Source organism: Magnolia sinica, chromosome 14 (assembly GCF_029962835.1).
Source record: "Magnolia sinica isolate HGM2019 chromosome 14, MsV1, whole genome shotgun sequence".
NCBI classification, from domain to species: Eukaryota; Viridiplantae; Streptophyta; class Magnoliopsida; order Magnoliales; family Magnoliaceae; genus Magnolia; species Magnolia sinica.
Window position 1 is genome coordinate 1,489,812 of NC_080586.1, and position 15,446 is coordinate 1,505,257.

The 15,446-nt window shown below is 40.7% G+C and overlaps 1 protein-coding gene across 2 annotated transcripts; it reads right to left on the reverse strand.

Annotated features, from left to right (window-relative positions):
• Positions 1 to 4,250: 4,250 nt before the first annotated feature.
• Positions 4,251 to 15,016, reverse strand: LOC131225583 (meiosis-specific protein ASY3-like). 2 transcript variants are annotated; one of them, XM_058221133.1, is made up of 11 exons: positions 14,713 to 15,016; positions 14,106 to 14,191; positions 11,869 to 13,455; positions 11,602 to 11,746; positions 10,291 to 10,431; positions 10,122 to 10,185; positions 9,036 to 9,185; positions 8,885 to 8,943; positions 7,481 to 7,615; positions 6,308 to 6,399; positions 4,251 to 5,073 (listed from the first exon to the last, which is right to left on the reverse strand). In XM_058221133.1, exons 2-11 carry the CDS (start codon positions 14,136 to 14,138, stop codon positions 5,005 to 5,007), a joined length of 2,475 nt encoding a protein of 824 aa, XP_058077116.1. In that variant the 5' UTR covers positions 14,139 to 14,191; positions 14,713 to 15,016; the 3' UTR covers positions 4,251 to 5,004. The 2 variants fall into 2 exon arrangements, with proteins under 2 accessions (XP_058077116.1, XP_058077115.1); XM_058221132.1 differs by lacking the exon at positions 14,713 to 15,016 and having other exon boundaries at positions 14,106 to 14,397.
• Positions 15,017 to 15,446: the final 430 nt, after the last annotated feature.

The window sequence follows — 15,446 nt, forward strand, 5'->3', positions numbered from 1 at the left end:
ATTTGTCTTTTTAGCTGTTTTCTTATAGGCCATGGATTGGAGGGTTGAGATTTTCTTGAATAGAAGATTTTTGGGGCATGGTCCATCCATGGTGGGTTATGGATTACTGAACCATTGACCCAGCTTGTAGGAACTAAAAGCCAAAGTCCTAAAGTCCTCTTTTTTTATATGAGTGGTAACAATAGGACGATCGTGTGAAACGGAGCTGAGTTGAGATTAGATTTGCAGACTCGAATCTTGACTCAGGTGTGCATACACACATTACTGGGACCTGAATGTTCCACCATGCCCATCATATTTTAAATGTGAATCCACTCCGTCCATAATGGGAGGACTAATTTTGGAACCGCTCGTGAAAAATATCAGAGTGATAAAAGAATATGATGGGCCACACCAAAGAGAATAATGTAAAACTGCTCTAAGACCTCTAAGTTCAGACTGTGTGGCCCGCCTAAAATTTGGATCAGGCCGATTTTTTGTTTTTCACTTTATCCTAGCTATTTAAACCTGATTAACGGGTTTGATGAAAGCTTCACACCATGGTGGCCCCACATACAAACCTACGGTTTGCATTCCATCTCCATTGTTCCTTGTGGTGTGGCCCACTTCAGTTGTTTATCTTGTAGATTTTTCTCGAAGACCTGTAATCTAGGATACAACCTGATGGACGGAGTGAATTTTACATATACAACATGGTGGGCCCCACAAGCTTTGGTGTTTTACACGGTGGGTAAAACAGGTATTGCGGAGGATTCCCGTCCCAGCGGGCGCTTGAAGGAGACCCACTCTCGGAGGGCTCGACAATATAAACAATCCTCGTACAAGTGGGGTCCACGTTTCAACAATCTAGACCATTGATCTGTTGGGTCTCATCATGGATGGACCGTCCCTCATAAATACAGCAACGGTCAACGTTTAAGTGGAATTGAAATACAGCAACCGTCCACATTCAACTGAAAAGGCGTCAAGGGAGGTGGCTCAGATACTAGGGACCAATGGTCTGGATTAGAAAACCATGGGCGCCACTCATATAATAGGGGCGTATCCAACGGTTGTGGGTCATTTATTTTCTTGACGTGTTTGAGGTGGAGAGGACAACACGTTTTCTGGTGACGTGACAAGTGGACAAATAGCCATGCCCCACTTACTAAATTGGCGCTTTCCATGTGGGGCCCACCGACCATTGATCTGTTGGGTCTCATCATGGATGGACCGTCCCTCATAAATACAGCAACGGTCAACGTTTAAGTGGAATTGAAATACAGCAACCGTCCACATTCAACTGAAAAGGCGTCAAGGTAGGTGGCTCAGATACTAGGGACCAATGGTCTGGATTAGAAAACCATGGGCGCCACTCATATAATAGGGGCGTATCCAACGGTTGTGGGTCATTTATTTCCTTGACATGTTTGAGGTGGAGAGGACAACACGTTTTCTGGTGACGTGACAAGTGGACAAATAGCCATGCCCCACTTACTAAATTGGCGCTTTCCATGTGGGGCCCACCTGGAGCAGCAACCGCTTTCATGGTACGTGTACGTCCCTGATGACGTGGACTTCGATTTCCCATCCGAGGGCGAAATCTCACGCCCTGAGTTGAAAACTGAGATGGGGCCGTTAGCAAAGCTGGTGACACGCGCGTGAGATTCACGTGCAGTGGGGTGTGTCGGTGTGTGTGTGAGAATGAGGGAGATGTTGATATACTGCATGACGTGGGCCCTTGTGGTGGTTGCGGTTGGAGGATTTGGGTCCGTCAGAACATGTCTTTACTCTTCCACGGACATTACTGGTGTAAGTAGGAAAGAAAGAGAGGATGGCCCACTTAAGAAGCTTCGAGGGTTGGATATTTTACACTTTCCAGCTCAGAGACATTGAATGTTACTAGAAAACTCGCCCGGATGAGGGGACATGTTCGTCAATGATTCGACCCGCCTTTCATCGTATTGGAAGAACATAGTCCGCTGATTTGCATCGTCACAGTTTCATGTTGAAGAATCGAAGGTTTTTCAGGGGCCATCTCAACCACAAAACCCGTCAAGGAAGTATGTTTTTTTTAATTTTTTTATTCGTTCTGTCCCTGTCGCGGGTCAAGATCCAGTGTGCGTCGCAATCGACTTGGGGCCACATGCTGAGGTGGTCCATTGATTTGAACCGTCCATATTCTCGTTACCCACACAAATAAGCTATTAGCATATAATCATGTTTCAGCGCTGGTATTAACTTTTGAGTTCTAAAGTAGATTGAGAGCCATTGAAAATTCTTTTTGTTATTCTAAATTCATCTTCAGATGATGGTAGTCAAAATATTCCATTCAGTGTTAAGTATCTTGAGGTGGTCCACGACCTGGACGGTTCCGATCATTGGATCATTCAGCATGTGGGCCCAGTGAATTGCAACAGAGAGCAACCGGCAAAACGATCTCTTTTTCTGCCCTTGAGTCTGGTATCATCATATATCCGGAGAAAGCATTTGGTGCTATAACACGATCAAGCACTCAATGGAAGTACACGTGGCACACATGTGCAAGATCCAGACGTTCATCTGGTGGCAAAGCGATTCCCCAAACTTTACCTGCGTGAGATCATCCTTTGCATTCCAACTGAAGACATTTGCCCACTGAATATTGGACCTTTTTCTACCCGTCATCCTATTCCAATTGGTTTTTCATCTTCTCCTTCAAATCTCTTCTTCCCATCCCTTGTTGGTGAATAGGATCCGATTGAAATCCAGCAACAACAAGAAGGAAGCCCATCTCTTTTATTTTTCTTTTCCTTTTGCTATATAGATTTTTGAAATCAGTTGTTTTTTTCCGTCTTTTTTGATACGTGAGTTTTAGAAGGAAAAAAAAAAACAAGAAATAGGGAACAACTGAGATTAAACGTTCTCTTTTAGGTTTTTTTATTTGTCGTACTGCTTGTCCTGAACTTTGATATTGAAAAGAACATCTGAAAATCAGATTCAAACAAGTTTTTCTCCTTTTTCATGTTCTTTCATACCCTTTTTGATTTCTTCTGCACTCTCTTTCTTTTAATGGTTTTTGGTTTTCAGAGTTCGATTCCATTGTCAACATTCCTTACATTCTCAGCTTTGATTTTTTTAATAGATGACAGACTAAAAACTCATAAAGAGAAGGAGGTTGATCTGAAAGTTTAGCTGCAAAATGATGCCAGATTGATTGTACAATATGCACGCCTAATACGTCGTATCCAAACATTGGTCTGTACAAGAAGTCGTATACTTGCCCGAACAATACCTCATATCCAAACATTGATTAATGGCGTGTTGATTTGAATGTATTTCAAAAACCATTCAACATATACATGAACAGTATCCGAATATAATACAATACAATACAATACGTGAATTCAAACAGGCCCTTAGTGGCTAGGGCAGCCTCAGCAGTGTATTTTATCTGGTAGATCTCATCCACACCAGGCAAAAAAAAAAGAAGATGAACGGTCCAGATCTCATACATTTGTGCCGCAGGTTCAAAAATTAGCCTATGTTCGACCCAGGCTTTCTCCAGAAATTTACCACTGGAGAATGCCCCGTGTCAAATTACGGAGTATTAAGCAACGGCTCCCCCACTTACCATTCGATGGTCCTATTTAAAGAAGCGTCCATGAATCAATGTTGGATCGTTCAATCAAACTAATTTTAGGACCGCAACTTAGTGACAGTCGGCCTCACAATTTAGCAGTTTTAGTTAATGTCTGGCCAGCACCTGCATATCAAGCGTCATGCCCTGCCAGAGTATCAATTAACTCGCTATATAGTTAAACGGGTTAAAATGTTAATATTAAAACAAAAGAAGCTTTAATCCAACATTTTGGTGGTCTTGTATATATTTCAGTAACTCTGTTTAAGCCCGTGGGCCGCTATATTGAAGTCAAGACATGGAGCATCAATTTGCCAACACAGGCCTGTTTGGAACTTCAGATTTAGTATGGAATTGCATTTGGTCCCATGCATATTCCATCAGACAATATGAAAGATTGGATTAATTCGGGTATCATATCATCTGGGCCGAGTAATAAATACTGCAGAATTTTTGGTGAATTTTGATATTTATTACATTTATGGGCTCACATTGACGCATGTGTTTTATCCAAGCCATCCATTCATATAAGCCCTTTACACTTGACATTCAAGTTGTATATGCATACAAGTGACCAGCATTGGTTGTGGAATTTGATTTATTGATTACAATTCCATGCTAGGTTTCACTTAAGACGTTGCTTTTTTTCTGATTAAGGAAGAATTTAATCCCAAACATGAGAGTGTAAGGTTAAAATAACAATATTTTCATCATGCAATTGCAATGCAATGATGGTGTTAATACCATCTGATGCAATTCCATACCATTTAATCCCACGTTCCAAACAGGCCCTAAAGTCTCTCCCTACACGTGACCAATGTATAAGACTAATCATCAAGATTGCAACATGCCCTGCCACATAGATGGCTCTAGATCAAGCGGCACTTGGGATGAAAGCGTGCACCGACATGTTGTTTATTGTCAACGGTACACCTGTCTGTTGCATGCTTGTGTCCATATTCTGCATGATGAATCATTTTCCTCATGGGGATCTAAATTCAAGTCACGGGTAATCTTAGTACCACTTATTCTTTTCTTTCCTTTTTCTTTGTTTTGATGGACAGGCAAAAACCTCAATGCCTCCTGACCAAACGACCGGTAATCGAATCCAACCCACCCCAGCTGACGGTCTTGCCACCAGCAAGTGGGCCATCTCTTGTTGATGGTGGTAGATACCATATCTTAGTGTACTTGAGCCAAATCATCAAAATAGTAGTTCTAGCACAGCAGCACCTCGTGTAGAGAGTGGGACCGCAGTGCAGTACTGGTACCTACAAATGCAAAGGCTAGTTTACAAGTTGGGGATAACCTATGAAATTCTGCACTCTTCCAAGCCTTGTAAGCTTCTTCGAGTGAAAAGAATCCTGTTGCTATTATACTTCCACTACAGTGAACGGAATCATCAGCTAATAGGCGCATTCGCTCAAGCACTCCATCAGAACATGTTTCAATCCCTGCATCTTTTGCCTTGACGCCTGCACATAATTTAAAGAAAAGAAAACGCCTCGTGTGAGTTCGTGAGCCTTGAGCTAAAATGTAAATTAGCAACCGCAGTCCAAAAACCTGAAAACTCAACTTGACTCAACGTCCAACCAGGTTGGGTTGACTAAAATGTAAATAAGTAAATATAAATTATTTGGTTTTACAGCTGATATTAAGCTGGGTGGACATAAATAAAATAAATAGAAATCACAAGCTAAGTCATGGGCTCGAAATCTGCTGTCCTCATCATGGTGTGTCGTAAAGGTCATTACATAAAAGTAATAGTAGCAACCATTACGTTACGGGGTTGTAAAGGCCGTAATGTTCGTTATAGAAAAAATGACACGTAAACGCCCTTATACCTCCCATAAAAGTCACAATAGCTTGTTGCGGAGCTGATACAGGTTCTTTGGATTTTATTTTATATTTAAATTTATTTTTTTAAAAAAATGAATGTAACAGCCCTTATAGGAGCCTAATCAGCCGTTACAACCCATATCATAAAGGTAACGGTTGTGGCTGTCATGGCCACCATTACTGGTATAGAATACCTTAGTCCTCATCTTTGAAATTTTATGAAAAAGAAAAACTAATTTTACAGTTTTAAAACTATGTTAGTAACATGTCCTTTTGCATCCAGATGGAATTTTTACGGTTGTTCGAAAACCAGAAACAAAACCCGACAAGATTTAAAGTTGATTCAAGTCAGCTAGAAGAATGGCCACGACGACTCGGTCAAAGTTTTAATTTGGCATTCAAATGAAATATCACGTTTGTGTAATATATGAAATAACGAACGAATGTAGCATAACTAGGAAAGAGAAGGCACTGCATGAGAAAACATTGCTTAAGAAAACTAATAAACACGAGTGCCACAATCTTTTCCATTTGTCTATTTTTTTAAATCATGAGTAATCCTTTTTCTCCCATTTAAATTGCTTATATAAAAGCAACACAACTCAAAATTCAATTGAGTCGAGCTGGACTCAGACTAGTTTTGAGCAGGCTCGGCAAGTGTCAGAACTGTGGGCCATTTATTTAGCATCCACACCTGTTCGAATGCATACCAGCACTGAAACCATGGTATCATAAACTAGTCATAACAGGCCATGTGCATAGTAGACGGTTATGAATGAGCATAGTGAAGGGGTAATTGTTATTACCCACAGATGTATATGCTCAGATCTTCTGTTAGTAAATCACGATATCAATTAACAGACGACTTGCCTTGTGGATAGCAGCGATGCTCCTCTCAGCATCACTTAGTTGAATCCGGATCGCCTCTTCTGCTTGTAAGAGAAGCTTCCTGTGTGATGCCTCTGACAGAATAAACAAGCAACAAGCAGTCAGAAACTCCGTGCCAATATCCCAAGTTTTTTTTTTTTTCAGCATATGTGGTCCCGCACACCAGACAAGTGGACCAGCCTGGTCTTCTGACCAAGGCATCTATACAATGGGGACCTGTCTCTGGGGGAGGCAATCGGGTCAGCCTGAGCCCAAACCAGGTACTAAACAGGCCAAGACTTCCAGCCAGAACAGGACCCACGACTCATTATCCTGTGGCCCAACCTGACCCACTTCAAATTCATCAAGCTTAAGCCCGACCTGAATCCAACCATTTAATTGTATTGGGTTGGGTACAACTGACCTGACCACTCTGGGGGCCAATTAATTAATACAAAGAATGGTATATATGCATCACGTGAATGTGTCTACACTTATCGTCTATTAATTTATTTCAGGTTTTGAGCTGGGCCGGTTCAGGTAATCTGGCTCAACCCATTGATGAGTTGTATGGGTGGCTCAAGTCAGGTAGAGTTCAACCCAAGTCCAACCCATTTACTTCAATGGGCCACATTTCTAACCTGAGCCTGACCCATTATCCGTTTGGATGCCTATAACTTTTTTGAGTTGTAAACGAGTCAACAGAGAGTGATTTTCAGGTTAAGTTGTTTACAGGTAAGTGAAATGGCTGAAAAGCTGTGAGTTACAGCCGCGCTTCTAACTCACTTGTGACTTAAAGCTTTGCTTCTCACCCACTCATAGGTGAGATTTCCCATCCAAACACCACCCATCAGTGAGTTACCTATAAATCCTTTACAGCTAATAAAACTTATAAGCATCCAAACAACCCCTTGAGTGGCTCGGGCCAGTTCACCCAGGGGCCAACCTGACACATTGCCACCCCTACCTGTCTGACGAGCCCTGGGACCTCACACGTGTGCTAACGCTGGCAGATGTGAACTACAAGTCGAAATGACGCACCATTTGCATTAGCAGGACTCTTGACATGTATATGCATGTCTGCATTGGTTGGATGTGTACATATGTATATGCCTTTGTATGTGTCTGCCACTCTGTAAATATATATTTTAGTCAGGACAAGGTCAAGAAAATTACTCTGCCTCTCTGCATTTCCTTTTAATTCTCTCTGGTATGCTTCCAGCTCTTCAATTGCGCTCCTGCAGTGTTGAAGATGCTGATTCACCTCTTCCTTGAACTTATCATGGATGAGTTTCAGCCTTTCTTGTTCCTCTGCATCAGTCCACCAATTAACTAATCAAGCTTCCTACGGTTCTCCAAATTGACCAAAATACCCATCATAAATGACCATAATGCCCTCACCTTATGCTGAGTTAATGCACCTTCTTAAAAGAAGTTTGGTTTGGTAATTTTAAATGCCCTCAGGCATTGGTGTAAGTTTATAACCATGGTCGTATCTTCCTGTATTCTGTATTTGTAATTTGAAAAATGTTCACAGACAGCGCGGTTGGATGTGAGCTTTTTCGCATGCAGCCTTTCTGTCCTGCCAATGTGTAACGTAAGTAGAACATCCTAGCCATGCAAAAGAAGTGCTGCTCCATCAGGGTGGGCCAGACCCATAAATTGAGTCAGACCATTGGATGTGCATTGATTTTGATCCAGGTGATGGTGCCCACCTTTTGGCAGCTGAGGTGTTCTATACGAGTGACACATTGGCAGAACAGAAAGTGTTGTATGCGAACATGTCTCAAGGAACTTTGTACTCATGCCCTGCTAGCAGGACCCATTCATCTGACTGGTCAAGGTACCTATCCCGTGCTTGCCAACATTGCACATGTTAGCAAGATCAAAGCCATTCCATCAGTCAGGGCCCACCGCATATGTGCCCCGGCTCAAAACTCAGTGCAGTCTGCTCACCAGGGATGCCATAAATGCATGAAAAATGTATGGTTAAAAGAAATTGTATATTGGTCTGTACTCAACTTATATGTGTGGTCCTCTTGAGTTTTAGGCAGAGCACACAAAAGGTGGGGCCCACTTGATAAAACGCCTGGATCTCACACGTGGAGGGTCCCCTCGCACATGTGCCTGCCTGATATCAGTATCAGGTGATCATAGGATTGATGTCATTTTGGTCACTCAAGCAGGTGTTTTAGTAAGCTCTTTTTTTCTTTTTTTTTTTCTCATCTTTCTTTTATCAAAGTTGTTTTAGTCAGTTCAATTAGAAAAGAATGGCATTGTGGTTGTTATAAGGGGTGGCAGCATGGATTTTGAATCCCATGGAATCCAAATTATATTTGGCAGCCTGGATTTTGGGTCCTAAAGAGAGGAGGGAGCAGTTATGAAAGTTGGAGAGGATTGAAAATTGGGAATGTTGGACCCCACCTTTTCCCTTGGAACATAGGGCCCTTCAGAGGAGGATTTTCAATCTAGGATTTTGGGGATGCCAAAGATGATTTGGATTGAAAGTACTGGATTCCAATTCCTAACTGCCCAAAAATTCTATGTACCAGATGACCCTTAAAGTTAGTTTTAGTATACCTTGGAATCTTGATTCTAAGCGTTTTCTCTTAGATTTGCCGAGGCTTGTGAACTTTCCTCTGCAATGAGAGAAATAAATTTTTACGGTTACTCTGAGATACATATGTGCATACCAAAGACACCCCTTAAAATTTGAAGTTAGAATACCCACACATCCGTCTGGATCTGAGACTCAATGCTCTGCAGCTGCAAATGTATTCTGTCAGCAACAGATGCCAGTACCTCAGAGCTTTTCTTGCCCGTCTGTGACTTCATCTTGTTTTTGAATCTTTCTAAAACCAAAGCAAACTGAGCAATGGCCCTGCCACACCAAACAAAATCAGCCCATGAGAGCATCAAACCATTAATATTTTCATTTGCTATGTGACACAGTGAATAAACCAAACATCTTGTGGTAGAGGATAAAACAACAGGGAGCTGATCCACTGCATCTGGAAGGACATGCCTGCATAATGGCACATGTGCCAGATGATCTGCACCAGGCACCCTGCCAGTTACACCATTGATTTGTGACTAAAAGCAATTTGAATTGATTGGACCTAACCATCCAATTAATGGATCTTTTCTTGCAGAATGAGAGCCGTTGCCTACAATTGTCTTATAGTGTCCATGCCACCGGTTAAAAGGTTAGGATTATCCAAACACTAATTTTTGGAGTATAGCCAAGTCACTATTTGACCTACCAAATGAGCAGTTTTGATCTAGTCCGTGGCATGTGTGTAGCAATGATCTGGAGCCACAGCACCACCCATGGATTTGGTTCTAGAGCACCAATTTGCAGAAGAAAACAGAATGGTAACATTTGTTGCAGCTTGTGTGATAAATTTGTTGACATACAGTTATTGAAGTATTCTATCCTCTTTATTTGGGTATGTACAAGTGGGCCCATGGTTCAGAGTTCTTGTAATTGATATAATGGGCCCCACTGCAGACATGCAATTGTCCAAAGTTCTCCATGATGGTAAAATCCTATACTTCAATCGCAATCCACAAATAGACAGTAAAGAAAGAAATGCAGCAAAGGTCCACACAAGAAGACCCAAGATTGGATTGCTGGGACCTTCCCATCTGGGAGATTTTGGAGCATGGGCCATCCACAGCGTGGAAGATCAGTATCTAGCTCCTACTTGTACATTCCAAAAGCCTCAGTATTCTATGCATAAACTATGGATTCAGGATCATACAGTCCTCATTGAGATAATGTCTAGCTGACGAAAATCAGGGGAAAAGGAGCAACCTAGCCAGACCATCTTCTTGATCTTGTTCTGAAGTTCCTTGGCACCCATTACTTTCTTCAGTTCCTGAGAATCTCATTGTAACATGGAGAGTATTATAATCAGGAAATAAGAGAAAGTTGGTGTGCACTGATGGAAAGACAGGATTTTAAAATGAAGTAATGGAAATGCCTTTGGGGGAGGGTGACATGGGGTGAAGATCACTCCGATTTATGTCATCTTGACTGTGGAGCCTTTTGATGCGATGAAGCGTGAATGATGGTTCCTCAGGGCTATGAGTTCCTGAAGGCCATTTCTCTCTTGTTCTGAAACCTACACATGATATAAGATATTACACTAAACATCTATCCTTGCAACCAATTCTAATTGCTTTAGCTCTTCAGGCATTACTTCTGCAACATCCTGTTAGCATAGACAATAGGAATATAAAAGAGCATGTGAAAACCACCTGAATATCTGATGCATGAACAGGAATGTGTCTGTGGCACTGTGCCAGCGCAGATATGAGGTGCCTATGATTTATGGAATGCAGGATACACAATCATTGGAGTACTATAACCAAGATTGAAAGATCTATAGAAAAGTTGGAAGAATATAATAAATCTGCTTGGAATTTACTGCATATGAGATGATTAAGATGGTGATAAGTGCTACTAACTATCACCTTGGTATTTTGTTTTCGTAGCATATACCATATGATTGAGTGTACATATTGTTATTAGTATGCATATCACTGCATACTAATAACAATAATATAGTATACACATTATTTGACGGTGAAGCAGATTATCTCTTTCAACATGAAATACAGCATTGGTTTTGCTGTCTCTAGGCACAACTTGGGACGAAACAAGGACTACAAGTTAAAATTATGTGGAAGTCTATAGCATATGTTACTACATGTTATCAAAAAAAAAAAGAAAAAAAAAAGAAAGAAGAAAGAAAGAAAGAGAAAAACCAACAGCAACAACATGGCAAATCACAAATCAGACCCTTCAAACGGGAAAACATTATTAACATCTAACTCTAAGCGTCTGAAACTGTAGTGGATCTGCCTAGGAAAAGATTATCTGGCTGTTTATTTTGGATCATAATCATTGATTTTGCCCTGTCCTTGAAATGATATGTGCAAATTTCGGTCTCTCAAGAATCATCTGTGGCTCTGATTAAAAAACAGGTTCCAAATTCAATGTCTCGAGCATCACATATCAAAGTTTTCACCACCTACAACCTGTCATCTCTACATTTTTGTGATTCTCCGCTGCACTATTTTCAAACTAGGAAATTCTAAGAAGACCCATCATGACCAATTTTTAAATGGGGCCACCAAGCATAGGCACTATATAAGGAGAATCTCAGGCATAAGAGACCTCATGCACGTTTCATCTACCAGGCATAGTATCTATCAATTATCTATATACCCACACATATTTACATGAATGCAAGTGACAAATATAGGCAATTTTATGGCCAGTTCATAACCTTTATAAATGAGTTTCTCCTCTTCCAAGTCCTCGCTATCCTGTTCTTCTATCGAAGACAGTGACAGCCTCTTTGCTGCATCTCTCTCTTTTGTATCAGGTGATAATTCCTCAGTGGGTGGCTTTTTTGACTCTCTGGTATCATCCTGGACAACAATTAAGGGCAAAAACAGAAAGGAAAATTCCCTATTCCAGCCTCAGAATATGGGGAAAAAAAGGAAAGGAAAAAATAATAGACTGAATTTTACTAGAAATCGAATAAGGATACAGAGGATTCCGTATGCGTGTCTGATCCAGAAGAACAAAGTCTTGAAGTTTTCATAGTTCTAATGCTATAGAACCCTTCAGCCATGAATTCTCTCTGAGTCGGGGTTGGACCATTAAATGCTTCTTCTACAGGTGTACTTTTTGGTAATGGAGGGCTAGAAAAATCATTTTGGATGGGTGTATCCGTTGCAAATGTTGGACTCTGGAAATCAACTTGTGTGTCTGTGTCTGCGGGTAGTGGACTGCCAAAATTTTCTTGCAGTTGTGCATTCTTTGGTGATGGACTGTCGACATATCTGGGTGAATTTGTATTCTTTTGTACCGGTGAACTGCTAAAACTTTTCTGCTGATCCGCATTCTTTGGTGACGGACTATTAAGATCTTCTTGTGGATCTGTTTTCTTTCTCCACGGTAAATGGTGATACTCTTCATCTAAGTGATATTCTTCATCTAAGCACAAATTCTTTGGTTTCAAGGGATCTTTTTTCTTCTGAGATGTTGAGTTGCCAAAGCCTTCCATTTTCTTACTCTTTGGTGCAGTTTTCTTGGTTGTTGGTGATGGCATTTTTTCCCTTTCGTTCATTTTCAAACTGTCCGAAACAGCCTTTCTGGGAAAGCAAACCCTATCTTCTTCAGCTTTAGTAATCTTTTTCTTACTCTCCTTCCTCTTAGACAGAGAGGAATTTCCATTGAGAGGCCATGAAAAGCTTCCTGCTCGTGCTTCTGCTTCATCGAAAGCAAAGATATTCTTCACTTGATGTTTCTGTTTAAAACGAGATCTTGAGGAAAGCAGAAAATTGCCATCATTATTAACCACATGCTGCAACTTTGGCTGAGGTTTAGTTGGAGCTTTTTTTCGAGTTAGGGAACGGGTAACTGGTCTCCTTATTGTTTGATTGTGACTTTCTGAATCAGTTTCAATGGGATCCGAATTCTGATTAGGCCTAGCACCTTCACTAGTTCGTTCCCCATTACTCTGCGACTTCAAATTCTTCGTTTCTGTTTTTTGGGCCTGTAAATTTGAATTTGGGTCGTTCTGTGAAGGAGCAGCTCCTAGAATTTCCCAAAGTTTCACCCTCAAAGCTTCAGTCCCACCCTTTGCAGATTTCTCCAGTTTTTCTCCACATTCTTCCTTATCCGATGTATGCGTTTCCAGCATCGTTGTGAATGCGAATTCTTCCACCTTCTCTGCATCCCCACCCTTCTTTCGCTTCCTCCCAATGCAATCAAATTTCTTCTGCATGCCTTCACCAGATTCCAAACTTGACCGGTTTGCATAAAACTGACCTTTCTTTTCTGTTGCTGTTTCTTGATGAAAAGATCGAGTGGAGGCCCATGCAGCTGTCTCCTCATCTGGAACTTCTGCTTGTTTCCCATTTAAAGCGGCTTTTAATCCTACGTCACATTTTCCTGAAGATTTCCCTTGAGAAGAAGAAACCCTTTTCTCCTTAGCAGGCAACACACATTCATCTTCCTTTCTAGATCGAGGTCTTATTTTCGGAGAAGCTTCAATTCCTATAGAGATCTTCCGAAGCTGGCCACTGGGATAATGGTTACTGCTCAAACTGTGACAACCGCTTGCTCGATCCTAAAATACATTATTTCGGTCCATCAGAAACCCAGTTTCCCAGAAAGAAAACAAAAATAAGCATAGAGCAGTTTTGCAGAACGTAAAGTTGATCAAATTTGAAGCATGCAAGATGTTTCGGACACCAGAAAGTTCTCTGAAAGGTGCCACCTACAAGCTAAAAAGAAGCTTGCATAAGCTGAAAGTCGATAAGATAAATAATGATCTAGTCAAATGCATCATAATAGAGTATGCATCCGAAGTTTTGAACATACACTCATTGGCATTGGCCTGGTGGGCCCAAATTAAACTTTCCATGCCTACACATCTGTCAGATTGGATGATCACAGCCATCTGACTACTGGATTTTTCGCCACTGAGTGTGGACTACTCCTATATTTTGTTGAACATCCATTTGCAGGACTCTTGCATGAACAGTGGAACGTCCAATCAGAGGGGTTTTTGAGACATGGAGACTCCAAGGTGGGGCACAACATGTTAATGGTCGACTGAACAAGGAGAGGCCAACATGTTCGTAAGATGTATGTGAAAATATCCATACAAGGAAAAAAGCAGCTCAAACAATCCCAAAGTATTGGAATTTTATGAAGGGGGGGAAAAAAACTTCCTGTTTAAAATGAGATCGTAAGAGCTCCGAAAATAATGCTTACACGCAGTACAGTTCTCGGTTCATCAACCTCCATTGGTACGATCACTGAGAAATTAATTTCAAATCGAAGCAACGAGAAGCACTACCCTGAAAACCAATCAAACCATTAGAAAAGAGAACTAAACATTTTCAATTAAGCAGTTCTAAAAATTCATTAGAAGTATATGAATTGAAATAGTACAATTTGGATTCATCACAGTTCAGTGAAATTCTTGTGAAATCAGACATTTATACGACAAAACCAATCAAATCACCCAAAAATCAGCTGGAAAAAAAAAAAGAAAAAGAAAAAAAGAAAGACATCAACGGATACAAAGGCTCTTCGACTGCCTTAAAAGATCCAAAACAACCTACGGTTTCTCCAGATCTGTCCCTCTCGTATTTCCATTTTTCACCCATTTACTTCAAAATTCATGGAATTTTCCAGATCCATTCTGCTGCAGTTTCTTCCATTTGTAATCGCTGAAATCTGCTCAGGGAATTGAAGATCGACAAAAGCAGCTATGAATTTTCACAAACGCTAGCAGAAAACGTCATATTAAGGAGAAATCAACAGAGAATTGAGAAGACTGTCTTAAGTGCGAGTAGAAATTAGAAGAAATGCGTACCGTTTGATCATCAGATCAGATCTTCGAGCTCCACTGCTTCGATTTAAGCTGATATCTGTAAAAAGAGCTTCGAAAAATGGCTTTGAGATGTGATTTTTATGGGAAATGCAAGGAGCAGAGAATGAAGGAGAGAGAGAATTTGCAAAAACAGAGGAAGAGGCGGGAAACGAGGGTGGAAAATAGAAGAATTGAAAAAGGGTAAAAATTCTAGGGTAGTTATTTATACTCTGGCAGCGTACAATGCTTGATACGCAGGCACGCAGAAATTGGGCATGTGAAATAAATTAACTAAATTAAACCGTATAAAATGTGGAATACCATTTTTTAAAAACATAGTTCCAAAATAAAATTTCTTAACAAATTATAACCTCTGATTTGGGGACACTTGTTCGTTGAAACAGGATCATTGGATATTTTCATTTTTAACCGTCGAAAGAGTGTCCACCAATCCGATCGTCAGGTAATCAAATAGTCTTAAAATTTTGATTATTTATATATCTAAACTGGAACCATTATTTTGGCAGTTTAATTTGAATTAATTTTATTCCATGTATGCAATTCTTAAGTGATTTCTAAGTACCTGCTTATTATCCGTCACAATCTACAGAGTATCAAAGCTTTTTTCAACATTCTATCCTGATCGTGGTGCGCAGTAAGCACCCCGAGTTTTCGTTACTACAGCGAAGGACCGAAACGTCTCCTACTGGTGCCAGATCCTAGCCATTGTGAGCACG